This window comes from Stenella coeruleoalba, assembly GCF_951394435.1.
Source record: "Stenella coeruleoalba genome assembly, chromosome: X".
Taxonomy (NCBI): Eukaryota; Metazoa; Chordata; class Mammalia; order Artiodactyla; family Delphinidae; genus Stenella; species Stenella coeruleoalba.
The window spans coordinates 10092719-10109670 of NC_137152.1; the positions used below are offsets into that span (position 1 = coordinate 10092719).

Sequence of the window (16952 nt, forward strand, 5' to 3'; positions counted from 1 at the left end):
TGTTTTGAGTTTTTTAAGTTTTCATTTCTGATTATAAAAGCAATGAGCCTAATTGGAAAATAAGGCTTTTACTTAACAACACGATTGACCAAGCTAGTTCTTCTTACTACAAACATTTAGAAATGGAAACCAAGATAGAACAATTTTAAAATGCGTGTCCGCAGAGCAGCCGGAAAGAAAGGGAGATGTCTGTGGCCCAGAAATAAAGAAGGCTGACAGCCGTGCTCGGGGTGGCCTGGGGTATGGGTGTCAGATCCAGGAAGAGGCGGGTGGCTTGGGAGAGGCTATAAGGCCCTCATGGGGGCCTCCAGACAGAAGGGAGATGGCAGGGAGACCCCTCCCTGCAGCCTGGGGAGGAAAGCCAGTCTTTCCCGATGCTGGGAAAATTGACCCCAGGCCACAGAGCCACGGCCGAGGGAGAATTCCACAAGCCCAGCTGTTCAGTAAGCACTCCCCGCTGAAGACCACCTCATTGTGCCTGACTATCCCAGTTAGGAAGCCGAGGGGGCGCAGCCCACCGAGAGCCAGCGCCTGCAGATAACAGGGCGGCGGGCAGACAGCCCCGTGGGCTCAACAGGACAGTTACTGGGCTGTAAAAGGAGGATGCTGGACGGAAATTGACATGGCACTAAAAGCATCAGAGCGCAGGTGCACTGAATGGCATAAATAATCGTACTGAGAAGCAAACCCAGAGGGCTTTACAGAGACTCAAGGAATTAAAGAGCAATCAGTACAGACAGTTGAGGATCGGAGTGAAGATGAGGGAACGCTGATGCAGAGTGCTTTACTGTGCTCCGAGACTCAGTGAGTCAGAGTCACCTTGTAGAACTGTGCAGCTGCTCTCTGGCGGGGAGAAGAGCGGAATGAAGTTTTAATGCCCGGGCAGGGGCCTCCGTCAGGGAGGGAGAGGTGAAAGAGAGCTCCGTCCACCAGTCCTGTGAGAAAGCAAGGAAGCTCGTAAGTCTGTGCACGCTAGTAAACCTGCCACGAGAGAGTGGTGACCATCAAGCTTGGGGACAACTTTAAAATGCAAATGCCCATCCCTCATCCCTTCCACGGCCAAGCTAAGGACCTAGAATCGAACTTAAAAGCTCCCCTTCGGGTGCAAGCAACCCAGAGTGTTGTCTGCTTAAGGCAACAGGGGAATGAGAGCAACGTTTTGGAGTAATTTCTCTTGGAGATGCTTGCAGTTACTTAGAAACTTACTGAAGTCACACAGTGGCATCTGCAGGCGAATGCACTGGCCTGCTCGAAGGTTAGAGGTGAGCAAGTGGGTTGAGAGGGAGCATAAGGCGTAACTTGTTTTTAGTAACAGCTTTATTGAGATGTAATTCACATACCTCCGATTCACCCATTCAAAGTGCGCAGGTCAGTGGGTTTTGTGTATTCAGAGTTAGGCATCTGTCACCACTGTCTAATTCCAGAACATTTGCAGTCACTCCCCACTCCCTCTCCCTCCAGCCTGTGGCCACCACTAATCTCCATTCTGTCTAGGGAATTGTCTCCCTGGGCGGTTCATATGGATGGATCATAAAATAAGTGGCTTTCATGTCAGGCATATTTCTTTTTTTGACCAGAACAACTTAGTTTGATAGCTAACAGGCCAAAAGAATAATAGATTCCACAAACTTCTGTGGCCTTGTGTTTTTCCATCCCACCCTATTTTTTTTTTTTTTTTTTTTTTGGTGGTACGCAGGCCTCTCACTGTTGTGGCCTCTCCCGTTGTGGAGCACAGGCTCTGGACGCTCAGGCTCTGTGGCATGTGGGATCCTCCCAGACCGGGGCACGAACCCGTGTCCCCTGCATCGGCAGGTGGACTCTCAACCACTGCACCACCAGGGAAGCCCCCAACCCTATTTTTTATGTATAGGGTGATGTCTCCCATTTCCTTCTTGAGGGGCCTCTATTCTTCCCAAAGTCAGAATTATGCTTTTCAAACATATACCCCCCCTTTTTATTTCACACAGATGATGTTATGCTGCACATACTTCTTTGCTGTTTTTTTTTCCAAAGCGTGTTCCGCCTTAGCAACAGTTCCCCAGCTGTGCAGTAGGTCTGCTTTCTTGGTTTTCGCAGCTGGGTGATAGGCCCTTGGGTGCGGATGTAGTGATTCCTTTAACCAGTCTCACGTTCCTCTTTAGTAGGTGCTGTTGTTTATGTTCTTAGGCACATTCCTGCAGCACGACACTCACTTTCACATTTCATATACTTGTACAAGTAGGATGCGTTCTTAGAACTGCTGTTGCCAAGTCCAGGGGCATGAGCTATTTAGGTTTTGATGGACAGGGTCAAAATTTGGTCTTTGAAAGAAGATAGGCTTCGCTGGTGGCGCAGTGGTTGGGAGTCCGCCTGCCAATGCAGGGGACACGGGTTCGAGCCCTGGTCCGGGAGGATCCCACATGCTGTGGAGCAACTGGGCCCGTGCGCCACAACTGCTGAAGCCCGTGCACCTAGAGCCTGTGCTCTGCAGTAGGAGAGGCCACTGCAATGAGAAGCCTGCGCACCGCGGCGGGGAGTGGCCCCCACTTGCTGCAGCTAGAGAAGGCCCGCGTGCAGCAGTGAAGACCCAGTGCAGCCAAAAATTAAATAAATGAATAAATTAATTAATTTAAAAAATATATGAACTCAAAATTCACATATAAAAAAAAAGAAAGAAGACCATTGGGATTAGCAGATAAAACTACTATATATAAAATAGACAAACAACAAGGATCTGCTGTATAGCAGAGGAAACTATATTCAGTGTCTTGTAATAAACCATAATGGAAAAAAGTCTGAAAAAGAGTATATAAATATATATATATGTATAACTGAATCACTTTGCTGTGCACCAGAAGCTAACACAACATTGTAAATCAAGTATACTTCAATTTAAAAAAAAGAAGATAGGGCTTCCCTGGTGGCGCAGTGGTTGAGAGTCCACCTGCCGATGCAGAGGACATGGGTTCGCGCCCCGGTCCGGGAAGATCTCACATGTCGCGGAGCCACTAGGCCTGTGAGCCGTGGCCGCTGAGCCTGCGCATCCGGAGCCTGTGCTCCGCAATGGGAGACGCCACAACAGTGAGAGGCCCGTGTACCAAAAAAAAAAAAAAAAAAAAAAAAGAAGATAGACCAGTTGACATTCCCAAGTATGGATGCCAGTGACTTTGTACACAGGCTTGCTTACACAGCAGATGATCGGACTTCTTTTACTTTACAGATCGGCTGAGTGATACATGGCATCTCCTCCTGTAAATTGCAGTTGCGTGCATAAGGTTGAGCGCTCCTTCTAGCACGTTCATATTTTGTTCATACCTTTTGCATGTTCTGTCAGCTGGAGGCCTCTTCCTCTGGCTTGTTAGGAGTTCTGTGCAGGCAGGAAATGACATCTTTTCTTCTCGTGTGTAGCAAGTAAGTCCCCAAGTTTTTCACTTATTCCCTTTTTGTATTTTTCTTCTCTGCAAGACTTTTAAAACATGCTTATGTACTCCCATTTATCTCTGTTTCACATTATGGCTTCTGGGTTTATGAAGGATCACCCTTAACATTTTTCTTCTCCCATGATTTCATATGTTTTAAGGGTTGCTTTTTTCCTTTTTAATGTTTTGATTTTTCTTCCATCTGAAATTTGTTTTGGAATAAAGAGTGAATTAAGAATCCAACTCCCCCTGTCCCCAGCTATCTGAATTGTCCCCAGAACTATTCAGTAATCAATTTTTCTCACATTGATTTGAAATACCATCTTTTATTATATACCAGGCTCCCCCATCTACTTGCCAACTCCTGCTCAAAAAATGCAGAGTCAGCTAGCCAGAGGAAATGGCCAGTAGCAAGATGCTGTTTTTGTTCAGATCCCCTTCAGAGTAGTTCCGCTCCGATCACCCCTGCTCCCCCTCTGCCGGGAGAGGCAGGCTTTTTAGGGGCATGCATTTCCGGTTTTTTGTCACCTCCATTCCTCACCAGTTTTTGCTACACATTCTTGTCATCCTCATATCCTGGAGTAAGCTGTTCCCCAACCGACAAAATAGCCTCGCAGGTAACGCATGATACGTACAGTTGACATTATCTGTGGCTTCTTTGTTTGATGCAAGAAGTCGTATTTCACCAAGAAAAATAGATATCTATCTGACAAATTGGAACTTGTTGTCATAGAAAAAACTTTGAGGCTTGATTTGTTCCAGGTACAAGTTAGTATCCCCACAAAACTTAATCTCGCCACAAGAGGTCACTTGTGGGTAGAAAAAAATAAACCTTAGGAAACACACCACTGTTGAGATAGTCAGTATTAACGTAAAACTGGTCTGGGAAGTTGGTGAAACTAAATAATTCAGATTTGACTTTTTTCTCTTTTCTTTTAAAGAGAATGTAATAGTGTATCCAGAAGAAATGGAAATCAAACTATGTATTATTTTTGTCCTAGCTTTTTCCACCCAAGATTTCTATATGATACGCTGTCTCAGCATCGTATGTTAGGAATAGGTATTAAGTCTCAGTTATACACCAGGAAAAGAAGAGTTGGAACCTGCGGAGAAATAGGAATGTTCTCGCAACCCAGGGGGCTTTTTGCAGGGATATTTTCCTTTATTCTCTGCTTCTGATGTTACCATTGGGTACCTGCAGTGGCTGGAGCTCCCCCACTCATGTTCCACACCTGTCCCCAACCCCCCAAAACCTGAGCTTCTTTCCCACGCAGGCCTCCGCGCCCCTGCTGGTGTGTTTGTGCACAGGCTTAGGAGAGCGGATCACATGGCAGAACGCAGGTTATGCTTGGACTTGAGTTGCTTCAAACTTCAGCCCCAGTGGTGGCGCTTCCCCACCGCAGTGAGATCTTCCTGGTCCTTACAAATAAACAATTTTAATGTATACGCACGTACATAAGGTGTTCAAGAGTCTTTCTTGGGAAAACCTGTCTTGCGTTCTGAGAAACTAGCTTTCCTTAATGGGAGTTTAAATGGCTTATCTTTTATGAAATTGGCATATAGATAGTAGTATATGTTTTAGGGCGATTATGGGGCAAAATCTTGGTCAGCATTCAAATTCTATTTAGTTATATATATGCCACAATTTAAAAAAATACTTGTTGAATGTTCTCAGAAACAAGCAGGTGTAACCTGTGGTACACAGTCCCCTTCATGCTGCGCTCTTGGCCCCAGAGAGTGGGTTCCTCTCAGCGCCTTGGCCACACTCGGCTTGATCAGAGCACGCATGGGGCGCCACTCGTGGTTACCAGCTGAGGAGGACGCAGTGAATGGGACCACGACTTAAAAAGCGTCCAGAGGTTGCATCCTCCAGTCGCTGCATACTAAATTAGGGTGTGTGAGTGTGTATGTTTTGGTCCCTCGATAAAAAGTTTTTCAGCTGAATTGCATCAGGAGTGACCCTCATTTCAAAAAGTGAAACGGGAAAATCTTCATGTCACCTTATGTCTATGGTGTTATTTTGCACTGTTTCATCATTGAAGTCTATTCTTCACAGGAAAAATCTGGAATGTTCCAGGCTCACTAGCAAGCCTGGCCTGCCACCTTCTCCTCCTTTTGCCAGTTCAGGCCTTTCAGAGCTGACGACTTTTGAGCATTTGCCCTAGTTGTGCAGAGGCCTGGACTGTGATTACCGTGTCCGGAGGCCTCGTGTCCCGTGAAGCCCGTTGTCCTAAGCGTACAGATTACATGGCTGCGCTCACCCGGACTTTGTCCCCACTGGCTGCTCCCTACACTGAGCAGTTAGTATTTTCTAAATAACTTGCTTTTAGTTGTGCCCCTCACTTTAAAAGGTACCCACAAGGGCTTCCCTGGTGGCACAGTGGTTGAGAGTCCGCCTGCCGATACAGGGGACACGGGTTCGTGCCCCGGTCCGGGAAGATCCCACATGCCGCGGAGCAGCTGGGCCCGTGAGCCATGGCCGATGGGCCTGCGCGTCCGGAGCCTGTGCTCCGCAACGGGAGAGGCCACAGCAGTGAGAGGCCACGTACCGCAAAAAAATAAATAAATAAATAAAGGTACCCATGAACACTAACCTGTTGAGTGTCAGCTGCTTAGCCAGGAGTTTTAGCCCATGGTCAAGGCGCCCTGGCTTTCTTCCCCAGCTGCCACAAATGCAAGGCCACATCCTAGCATGTTTCTCCCCTTGCGTCGCTTAATACATATCCCAGACCAGGCCTGGCTTTGCAAGGGAGGCCTGATTCTTGCATTATCTTGAGTATGGCTGGTCACGACAGTCCTAAAATACAGCTGTGAAGAACACAAGTTTTTTTGTATTGATAGTGTTTGATGTATCTGTGTCTTTTTTTTTTTGTAATGAATCTAGAGTTTTTTAATATAATTTTGGGAATACGTTTTCAGAATTAGTCTAATTTTTTTCCCTATCTATATTTTTTAACTTTTAATTTTATATTGGAGTATAGTTGGTTAACAGTGTTGTGTTAGTTTCAGGTATACAGCGAAGTGATTCAGTTATACATATACATGTATCTATTCTTTTTTCAAATTCTTCTCCCATCTAGGTTGTTACAGAATATTGAACAGAGTTCCCTGTGCTATACAGTAGGTCCTTGTTGGTTATCTGTTTTAAATACAGCGGTGTGTACATGTCACTCCCAAACTCCCAATCTATCCTCCCTGCCACCTTCCCCCTGCTAACCATAAGCTTGTTCTCTAAGTCCGTGTCTGTCTGTGTCTTTGAGCAGGGTCACGTCAATCGCAGACAGGTTGAATGTGGAATTTGCCTTGATTCACAAGGAGAGGAAGAAGGCAAATGAAGTGGACCGGATGGTGCTGGTGGGCGATGTGAAGGACCGCGTGGCCATCCTTGTGGATGACATGGCCGACACATGTGGCACCATCTGCCATGCTGCGGACAAGTATGCGTGTGGTTTGGGACCCCTGAGGAGAGTGTCAGGGCGTCTCATTAAGAAAGGAAGAATGTCAGCTGTTAAAAAACTCGGCTCACTTTTCCTAATTATTACTGATAGCTTAGTAGTAGTTTTTCAGACCAAAGTCAATTCTAGGCCTATTTTTTTTTCTCGGTAGGGAAAAAACTGTGGTCCTTTATGGCCTGGTTTTCATTTTCAAGGTTGAACTTTCAGTGTATTTTTAAAGAAGTTCAGGGAAGGTGCTTCTCCTGAAACTGAGCACAGGCGGAAAAAGACAGTCTTTCGGCCTCTTCAGGCCCTCGCTTCCTTGGCTTGCCTTCACTCCAGCCTTCTCAGCGTTGGCTTCCAGGGACTTAGAGCTGGGCTGTTCCGCGTGGGAGCCACCACCCAGCCATGCACGGCTGCAGAACGCGTGGACTGTGGCCCGTCTGACTTGAGATGTGCTGGGAGGGTAGAATGCACAGCCGGTTTCAGAGACAGAACGAAACAAAGAGTGTATCATACCTCAGTTTTGTGTATTGATTGTATGGCAACATGGTGACATTTTGGCTTTACTCTTTTAAACCTGGGCAGTTTTGTTCCCTGGGAGACATTTGACAATATCTGGAGACATTTTTGGTTGTGACAACTGAGGGGACGGGTGTTGCTGTTGGGTAGAGGCCAGGGATGTGCTGCACAGCAAAGAATTATCCGGGCCCAACGTCAAGGCTGATAATCCCTGATTTAAGGGAATGTAAAGTGTTTGGCCAGCACATACCTTAAAAGATCCTGTTTTGGACTGATAAATGTGAGTGAAATTGGTTCCCTGTTTTCCTTTATGGAACACACTATTGCTTTTAAATTCACACTGAGGGGAGAATGCTTCAAGAATATTTGTGTGCACTTAGTTTTTTTCTCTTTTATTTTATAGGCTACTCTCGGCCGGAGCCACCAAAGTTTATGCTATCCTTACCCATGGGATCTTCTCTGGGCCAGCTATTTCCAGAATAAATAATGCCGCCTTTGAGGCTGTTGTTGTGACAAACACTATTCCCCAAGAGGACAAAATGAAACACTGCTCCAAGATTCAGGTACTGGCTACACTGCAGGCAGAGCCAAGCAGGGAGGCAACTCGCATCTTGTGTGTGTGACCACTTGCTAAGCAGATGTCAGTAGAGGTTGTAGCTTCCCGTAATGGGAAGGTATGATACATGTTAGATGTCTGGGAAAGGCTGGGGCCAGCAGAGGTCAAAGTTATAAATAGTAAGTGAATAAAGCCAAAGTAAAGAACATTAAGAAACAGGCTGTGGTAAAGCTAAACAGAGTTACCACATGACCCCCCTGGTCCACCTCTAGGGTTATTCCTCCAAATCTGAAAATGGCTGTTCAAACGAAACCTTATGCACGAACATTCACAGCAGGCCTTATTCACGGTAGCCAAAAGGCGGAAATGACCAAATGTCCACCGACAGTTGAATGGTTAACCCAAGTGTGGCCTCTTCATACGATGAAATATTCCTCAGCCTTAAAAAGGAAGGAGATTTTGATACTTGCAACAACATGGATGAACCTTGAAAGCGGTATGCTAAGTGAAAGAAACCAGTCACAAAAGGACAAATATTGTGTGATACGTAAACTAGATTCCACTTAGCTGAGGGCTCTAGAGTAGTCAGATTCATAGAAAGGGGAAGTAGAGTGGTGGTTACCAGGAGCGGGGTGTTTAATGGTGCAGGGTTTCCGTTTGGGACGATGAAAAAGTTTGGGAAATGGTTACACACCACTGGGAATGTAGTTAATGCCAGTAAGTTCTATACTTAAAAATGGTTAAAATGGCATCTTTTGTAGTACATGTATTTTGCCACAGGTTTTTAAATGGGGAGGAAAACAAGCAGCTTGGCTGTGCCAGGGGTCTCTTAGCTTTACTCCTTCTATCCCTCCTGCCTTGGGAGGCCCCCAGAGAGTTGGCAGTGATCACTTTACACCAGCTGGCCTGAAATAAGTTGAAGGGGTTTGAGTCCTCGTTTTGCCTCTGTGTCTTGGTGAACCTTGGCAAGTCCTTTCATTGCTGGAAGCCTACATGCCCATCATTAGAGCATGAAGGTGGATCAGTGATCTGCTTCGTGATTTCTCATCCATCGGAGAGCAACACAGTTCATTCGGCACCAGGAGATTCATTAGAAAATGGTCAGAATAGCTATGCCTTAGATTTTCATGTCTGATTCTCAGTAGTTGAGAGTCAGCAAATTAAGGCCCCCGGGCCCAATCCAGCCCACCATCTCTTTTTGTAAATAAAGTTTTACTGAAACACAGCCATGCCCATTCATTTATGTATTGTCTATGGCTGTTCTCATGCTGACCCCGGAGTTAGATGATTACAGCTGTGCTGTCAGACGTTACAGTTTCTGTGTTTTCAGAAACCAAGAGAGAGAAAAACCTTCCACATGATGATTGAGTAAAATTAATTTTAAAACAACAAACACTGAAAGTAAAGGATGTCTCTGGTTAACAGCGGCCCTGAAAAGCCTTTGAAGTATCTGCACTGAAAAATCTCACTTCCAGGATCCCGTACAGGATTGTAATTTGAAGACAGACCCAAAACTGTCAGTCCTCTCAGAAGAAATGGCTGTGGGGAGGTTCGATAGTAGCACATCTTATGTGCTGGAGAAAGCGTTTCTAGGCTTTCTGGCTTCTAAGTTTCCAATTAAACATCACTGAGATGTCCCACTTTCTTCTCCTCTTTTCTGTCTTTTCATTGGTGTTTAGGTTATTGACATTTCGATGATCCTGGCCGAGGCGATTCGAAGGACCCACAACGGTGAATCTGTGTCTTACCTGTTCAGCCACGTCCCACTGTAAATCCAGGATGTGAGGTGTGGAAGCAAGCCTGCTCTGGCTTCTGACTTGCGTGCATTTGTCTGATTATTAGCTTTAGAACTAAGTAGTTATATTAATGCAAAAGCATCAGATCTTTGTATACTCCGAGGGCCACTGGTTTTCCCCCTCTTAAAGCTCCCGACCATTTATTTTCAGTTTGGTGGGGAGGGCAGTGGTTATTTGATCTTTAAGTGAACAGTCTTAAATGAGAAATGTTTCTGTTATCGTGATTTGTTCTGATAGGTGACCTTTTTTTCCTTTGTTCTGTCAGTGCTTTGAGGCCACAACTTTCAAGTTTATAATTCCATTGTGGAAGTTCACAGTTTATGTATTTCAGGGTTACCAAAGGTCAGCTCAGATTAAAGCCTCTGTGTAAATATAAAATGATAATGCCTGTGGACATTTGGGTGAAACCCTGTAGAGAATTAGCCTTTTGCTTCTAAGTCAACCTTAGAGAATTTTTAATACCCTGAATTTTGAGTATTTGTTTTAGTGATCAGGTTTCCAAGAAACCATTTTGGTTATTATGCTTAATTTGGACCAAATTTTATGTAGCTGAAGATGGCCACTGACACGTTTAATTCTGGTAAACATTAGACATATCAGAGGCAATGTAGTTCAGTATTTTTTTATTGCCACTTCTAAAAATCGTAACTGTCACTTATCTGAAATACCTTGTTCTAAAATTCCAAAATTATGTTCAGCAATAGAGCTGACAGAGAAACTGTTTTGAGGTAGTCTGCAAGTACACTGTCACATTCATGCTGTGTCCATCCCAGATGCACCTCATGTCCTGCCATCTTGTTTTTTTTAATGTCCTGTTTTTAGCTCTAGCTTTTACTTTGCCTTTTCCCCAAGAGTTTCATGTTGTGGATTTCCGTCACAACAAAGACTTCTTCGCTAAGTCCCCTCACATTTACTAGTCTGATCTCTGTTTTGCTTTTAACATGAGAAAAAGATGAATTGTTTGTGGGTGCCTCCAAATACATATTTAAATATTATTTCCTTAGTGTTGATCTCATGGTCTTTTGCCTTTTGTACTCACAAGTATCAAGCCTTCTAGGCAACAGATTATTGTAACTAAAGCAGTTACCTGAAAAGTGTGGGTGAGAAAGGCCTAGGAAAAAAAGGACAAATAAGGAAACATTAGTTGCTCCATGAAGTTAATGTTCAAATGGTGGCCCAGGAGTGATGGTGGAGGGGAGATAGCTTTATCCACAGGTGGCTTTTGACGGCTGCTGAGTGAGGCGCGCCCATCTCCGGTGGCAGGCGGCAAGCATCAACTCTGAATTTTCCTAAGTGCGCGTTGGTGGACAACCAACTGAGCGCTTCCGCCCCCAAAGAAGAAAATGTGCCTGCACAGACAAAGCCCAGGAATAATAAATAACAGTCTCCTTCTGCTGAATCTCAAAACTTGGAGAGAAGAAAGTCTCTGATCTAAATTCTGTGGGTGGAAAAATGAAATCTGTTTAAGTTGTTAACAGACCTGAATAACAGTCTTTAAGGTTTCAGACTTCAGTACAGCAGAGGGTGAATCAAAGTTTAAAAGTATCATCTTAGTCATCGCAGAGACTAGCATTTTGCTGTACCTTAAGAGGGCTTCTGAGAAAAAATCCTAGTGTAGCCTGGTTAAGGTCAGCTATTCAATACGATGGACGTTATCTAGACAAGAGTTGATTTGAGATATGTGAAGAGCCTATTTAGATGTATGTAATTTTTATTTTGGACAAATGAGTGATATCTGTATTTCTTGAAATTTCTATGCATAGAGAAATGAAAATGTAGTTATGAACGCACGCAGGTAGACAGCTTCGCATCCCAGTGTGGACATGATGACAGTGACTAAAACCAGTTGATTTAAAGGTAATCATTTCATCTAAGATTTAAGAGTCTAACACATAGAGCTAGTTTTAAAATAATGATCTTCAGATAAAGAGATAAAAATCGGTATTGTCATTCTCTGAATTAAGAACTGATTGTTTCTATGGTTATTTATCTCCACTTTTATATTTTAAAGTACTTCGGGTACATCTGTCAACTAAATAGACTAGAGGTAGCCCTGCACGGCGGCAGTGTAGCCCTTAACTATTTGATGGTCCAGTTCAAAAAAGATGATGAAGACAGCCTTGAGAGCAGCGTAATCCCAGAACTTGTGCGTCCCTTGCTGCTTATGCGGAAACATTTCAGTGAAACCACCAAATATATTGCTCCTGTCTGACTCTGCTGCATGGCAGTTGACTTGGCGTACATCTAACCAAAAAGGGGAGCCAGAGAAATATGAATATACCAAAGTTGCTCAGTTTCCAACTTAAGTTACATTAACCAACTTAAAGAGGTTCGTAGTATAACTTTCCTTTGGTAGATATGATGTCAAATAGATTGAGGAACTACGTCATTTGCAGTGCTTGTATTGGTTTAGAATATAGGATTCGAAGATCTTCCAACACTGTACTAAAAACATTTCAATAAAATCATGCTCCTTCTTTCTTTCATACTTTGTATCATCATTGTGGAGTAATATGTTTTGATGGAGTGATGTGTTCTGATGGGTACCTTGAAGTGTTTGCCGCATCATGGCTGTAGCCCAGCATATAAAGTTACAGAAAAGCCAGAAGTTCACTGAAGTCAGCTCTTCTCCGTTTTGAAGGTGTTTCCGAAGAACTGATGAGCATTCTCCTTGCCCCACAGCATAATATCTGGGCCACGTAAGAATGCTAGATGTTTCCTATAAAATTGAAGATTGCACTGTGTGTTTATACATCAGAGTAGTCGTGTTCAATACCCATAGGTTAGAATGGACCAAACTTAAATGTAGGCCCCATAGAAGTTTTTCACATGCTTTGATTTCAGAAGCACCAGGAACTGTCACCTATTCTGTGATGCTTTAAGTTACTCTCGTGGAGACGAAGTAAAAAAAATTCTTTTTGGCCACACCCTGCGTGTAGCATGTGGGATCTTAGTTCCCCGACCAGGGATCACACCCGCGCCCCCTGCAGTGGAAGTGCAGGGTCTTAACCACTGGACCGCCAGGGAGGTCCTGGACAAAGTAAACTTCTAATTATGGTTCTCCCAGGAAAGCTCAGCTTTAAAGTGTGGGTAATGCTGAGAGTGACAACAGTTTGTCTTAAAAAGTCCCAGTGAAATATAAAGAACTAAAACCAAGTCCACTGGAGAAGATCACAGTTTTAAGACAAAACAGGATAAAATGTAATAGAAGGGAGGAAGAAAATGGAGAGATGGAAACACCAAAATCACGTCACCAGCGTTACAGTTTCACCTCATTAATCCTGTCACACACACCTCCTCGGAAGTGTTTGATTTCATATGGCAGGTCCTATCCAACCCACCAGCTGACCTAGTGGCTGGACAGGCTAAGCGTCCAAGGGGAAGATGCAACACTAAGAGGTTCAGAGGGTCGAATGAGGCTGGGGAGGTGAGAAAGGGCTTTGTGAAGGGACTGCTGTTACCGATGGTACTTCACGGCAGAATTTTCCAGCACCACTGGCTGTACTCCAGCATGGACTGAAGCAGGACAGCACAGGGTGTCTGGTACTTACTATGTTAGAGTGAGGATAGCCAATGAAGATGGAACTCGGGCTGAAACGTCCTGCCTTATCCTTTGTGTACATTGCATGCAGAAGTTGACAGAGCCGCTCCTTTTCACTGCAGATCTTCACCTAAGTGGTGTATCTCCTGCACCCCGGGAACACAGCCCTCCACCTTGTCCCTTGCTTTCCAAGTCCACATTCTGGATTGGTTTGATCCACTGTCACCTCTGAGCTCTTGTTTCCTCTCCTGAAAGAGCGTGATGCTCAGAAACAGACTCCACCACTTACTAGAGTTAAGACAACGACAACAACAAAACCTCTCTGGGCTAGTTGCTTACCCCCTCTGTGCCTCAGTTTCCTTGTATGTGAAATGGGGTGATAGTACCTCTCTCAGAGGATGTGATGAGTAAATGAGATGATATCTGTAAAGAGCTTAGAACCGATTGTTGTGTACATTAACCTCAGTTTTTAGAACAGGCATCTTATTTCTTCCCTTTGAAAGAATCTAAGTATGAAGAAGCAAGATTTTCGTGCACTTTTAGATGCTAATCCACGTGCCTCTGAGCTAGTCACAAACACGATCCACCCACGCAGGGGTACATTGTCCTGGCACGTGACCGTCTCCACCAAGGGTAGCATTTGGTGATGACAAGTGGTTGCATGTTGAAGACACTTTGCTGGGCTGTAGAAATGACAGGAATGGATGACGTGTGGTAATGGAGATGGTGACCAATTGAGGCTGTTTACAGCAACCTGATTCCATTCACTATCCCAACATTAAAAAAAAGCAGTGCCCAATATAAACAGCAGTTTTCACTGTTCTAACGGCTAAGTCCTGTGGTCAGAAGAAAACCCAGCTGAACTCATTCTGCAAGAGCAATAGAAGGAGACTGGCAAAGCAAAAAATGTAATGCAGTGTGGAAAGTGCCCGAAATTGGGACTGTGGCGATCTAGGGTCTGGTTCCTGATATGCTACCAGCAAGCTGTGTGACCTGGGGGAAATGTCTATACCACTCTGAGTCTGAGCATCTTTGTGAAAAAGAGGGGGTAGATGATTGCTAAAGTCCCCAGCAGTTTTAACAGGCCGTGACCTCTATGCTAGATATAGTTGGACTACTACTAACTGAAGGCTGTGGTCCTAATGTGGCAAAGATGGTTCCTTCTCCATCAGGTGAACAACTTGTTTGGGCTTGCAGGGGACTTTCTCAGTGCTACCTCTGGAAGTCTTGCATCCCAGGAAAGCCTGCAGTCCTGGGCACGCCAGGGTGCTCGGTCACTCTAATTCTCTTTCTTCTAATGTGGATAGTTCTGGATCCCCAGCGCCACCTTGGCTAAGGAATCTCACAAGCGTGGCTCTGATCTTGTGCCAGTTGCAACACAAAGGAAGCTATATGACAAGCCCAACAATGTGCCAACGAGCTGTGGCGTCACAGTTGAAAAAAAATCCATCGTCAATTAACTGTAGAAGCTGAAGGCCGTAGTCACAGATAAAAGAGGAAAATGGGGGGACACCTTTAGGAAACGCATTCAAGACCTGGCTTGACTGCCAGTCCTTGAGCAGAGCTGCCTTTAAAGCCATAAGTGGACTTTAGAGACCCCGGGGAACAGTCCAGGCAGAAGGCAGAGTGCCCTAAATATTTGCTGATGGACGTCACCCTTCTGTGCTTTGAGGGACTCTTACGTCTGTGAGTACTTGACCTTCTGTGTCTGAGGATGCATGATTCTCTGATTTTCCCTATGCAGAGAGTGTTAAGTCTACTGTCTTCTTGCCTCGAAGCTAAGACTGAACATGAGTTACAGAAAAATTGTGAGGACCTAGAGCGAACTTGGGTCACTGTCAAATCCTCAGAGGGACTGCTTGGAGGCACATTTTAGTGCGTTTGCTATAGAATGAACTCAGGAAGTGCCACTGACAGTATTCTCGTCTAAGGAACCAAGGAAGGACCCGAAATTTCCTCAAGCCTCAATATCCTGTTTTTAGGACCAGGGCTGCAGAGCAGCCTCCTAGAGTATTGAAAGGGACAGACCCCTCTCGGCAGTAACTGTGCGTTCATTTCCCCACTGACGGCTTTCATAGCCTTCAAAGAGCAACACTTCAATGAAGACACAATTCATGAACAGTGTCCTATGAATAAAAGGGCTCCCCTGGTGCCGCAGTGGTTAAGAATCCGCCTGCCAATGCAGGGGACACAAGTTCGAGCCCTGGTCCGGGAAGGTCCCACATGCCGTGGAGCAGCTAAGCCCGTGTGCCACATCTACTGAGCCTGCGCTCTAGATCCTGCGAGCCACAGCTACTGAGCCCATGTGCCACAACTACTGAAGCCCACGTGCCTAGAGCCCGTGCTCCGCAACAAGAGAAGTCACCACAATGAGAAGCCCACGTACCGTGGCGGAGTGGCCTACGCTCGACGCAACTAAAGAAAGCCTACATGCAGCAACGAAGACCCAACGCAGCCAAAAATAAATAAATAAATTTTTAAAAGATTAAAAAAAATAAAAGAGCACATGGAGGAACCCCAGCTGGCAGAAGAAGGCTGGTTTTTGATGAGTCAGTAATTTCTTACTGACTTGCACTGGTGCAACCGTAAATGCAGTCTTGAGCCTTGTCATTTGGAGGTGTTTTGTTTTATGTGTGCAAGTTATAGGAACTATAATTCATCTGAGAAATACCTCTTGCTCCTCTGCCTTTTGACTCTTATGAACATTTTGGTTCAGACAGATGTCAAATGGAAGATTTGTATCTGTAGTCTTCTGGGCTGCCTTGATGATTTCTTCCACAGGCAAAGTGAAGGAGGGGGTCTCACACTCACTCACCCATTCGTTCCTGATGGAGCAGTTACTAGCAGACCGCTGTGTTAGGATGGGGCTCTGAGGTAAATACCAGATAAATACGTGACCAAGGCTTACATGTATTAAGCCACTAGAGTTTACACGGACTGTTTTATACACAAGCATGTGATGTAGGCAACATGGGAGGATGATCGCCCTGCCCTTGCAGACATGATCATTCATTCGGAGCAAGGGCAACAGTGCGGGGTTTTTGTTGTTTTGTTTTTTGGGGGTTTTTAAAGTATTTTTGTTGGTGTATTTCTCTTTCGGTATTGCAAAAAAAAAAACCTACAGTCAGCATCATTGATGTCAAGTCTACCAAGACAGTCACACTCAGCATTAAAATGTAAATAGAACAAAGGAGCGCTTGTTTAAAAGGTGCATGACTACATCTATTCCAGCTTAAAAGCCTGTTTAAGATACTCTCTTGATTTCATAGCCATTTCTGGTGTGCTTCTGCTGTTAATCATTTTTTTCCTATGATTATTAGCTTCTTAAGTTTATTACATATTTTCCTCAGAGCCAATTTTATCTTCAGTAAACGTTTCAAAGTCCCTGACGGAAGCAGTTCAGAATGGGCTTGGGGGAGGGAAGCTGGATGAAGGAAGGGGCGGCAGCTTTCCCCTGGGGTCAGACACCTCCCCTCAGGGAGGGGAATTGCACATATTTATTTATTATTTATTAAAAATTTTTATTGGATTATAGTTGATTTACAATGTTGTGTTAGTTTCAGGTGTACAGCAAGGTGACTCAGTTATACAAATACATAGATCCACTCTTTTTGATTCTTTTCCCATATAGGCCATTACAGAGTACTGAGAAGAGTTCCCTGTGCTATACATTAGGTCCTTATTATTTTATATGTAATAGTGTGT

The 16952-nt window shown here is 44.6% G+C and overlaps 1 protein-coding gene across 4 annotated transcripts in view; it reads left to right on the top strand.

The window, feature by feature from the left end:
• PRPS2 (phosphoribosyl pyrophosphate synthetase 2) overlaps positions 1-14353 on the top strand; it is a 29326-nt gene extending 14973 nt beyond the window's left edge. The window contains exons 5-8 of one of the 4 annotated variants that reach the window (XM_079910887.1): positions 6662-6835; positions 7758-7917; positions 9590-9696; positions 11470-14353. In XM_079910887.1, coding sequence (XP_079767013.1) covers positions 6662-6835; positions 7758-7917; positions 9590-9682 — 427 coding nt within the window. In that variant the 3' untranslated portion in view covers positions 9683-9696; positions 11470-14353. Of the gene's footprint in view, positions 1-6661; positions 6836-7757; positions 7918-9589 lie in introns of all 4 variants that reach the window. The other 3 variants (XM_079910888.1, XM_079910886.1, XM_079910889.1) reach the window with 3 other exon arrangements.
• Positions 14354-16952: the final 2599 nt, after the last annotated feature.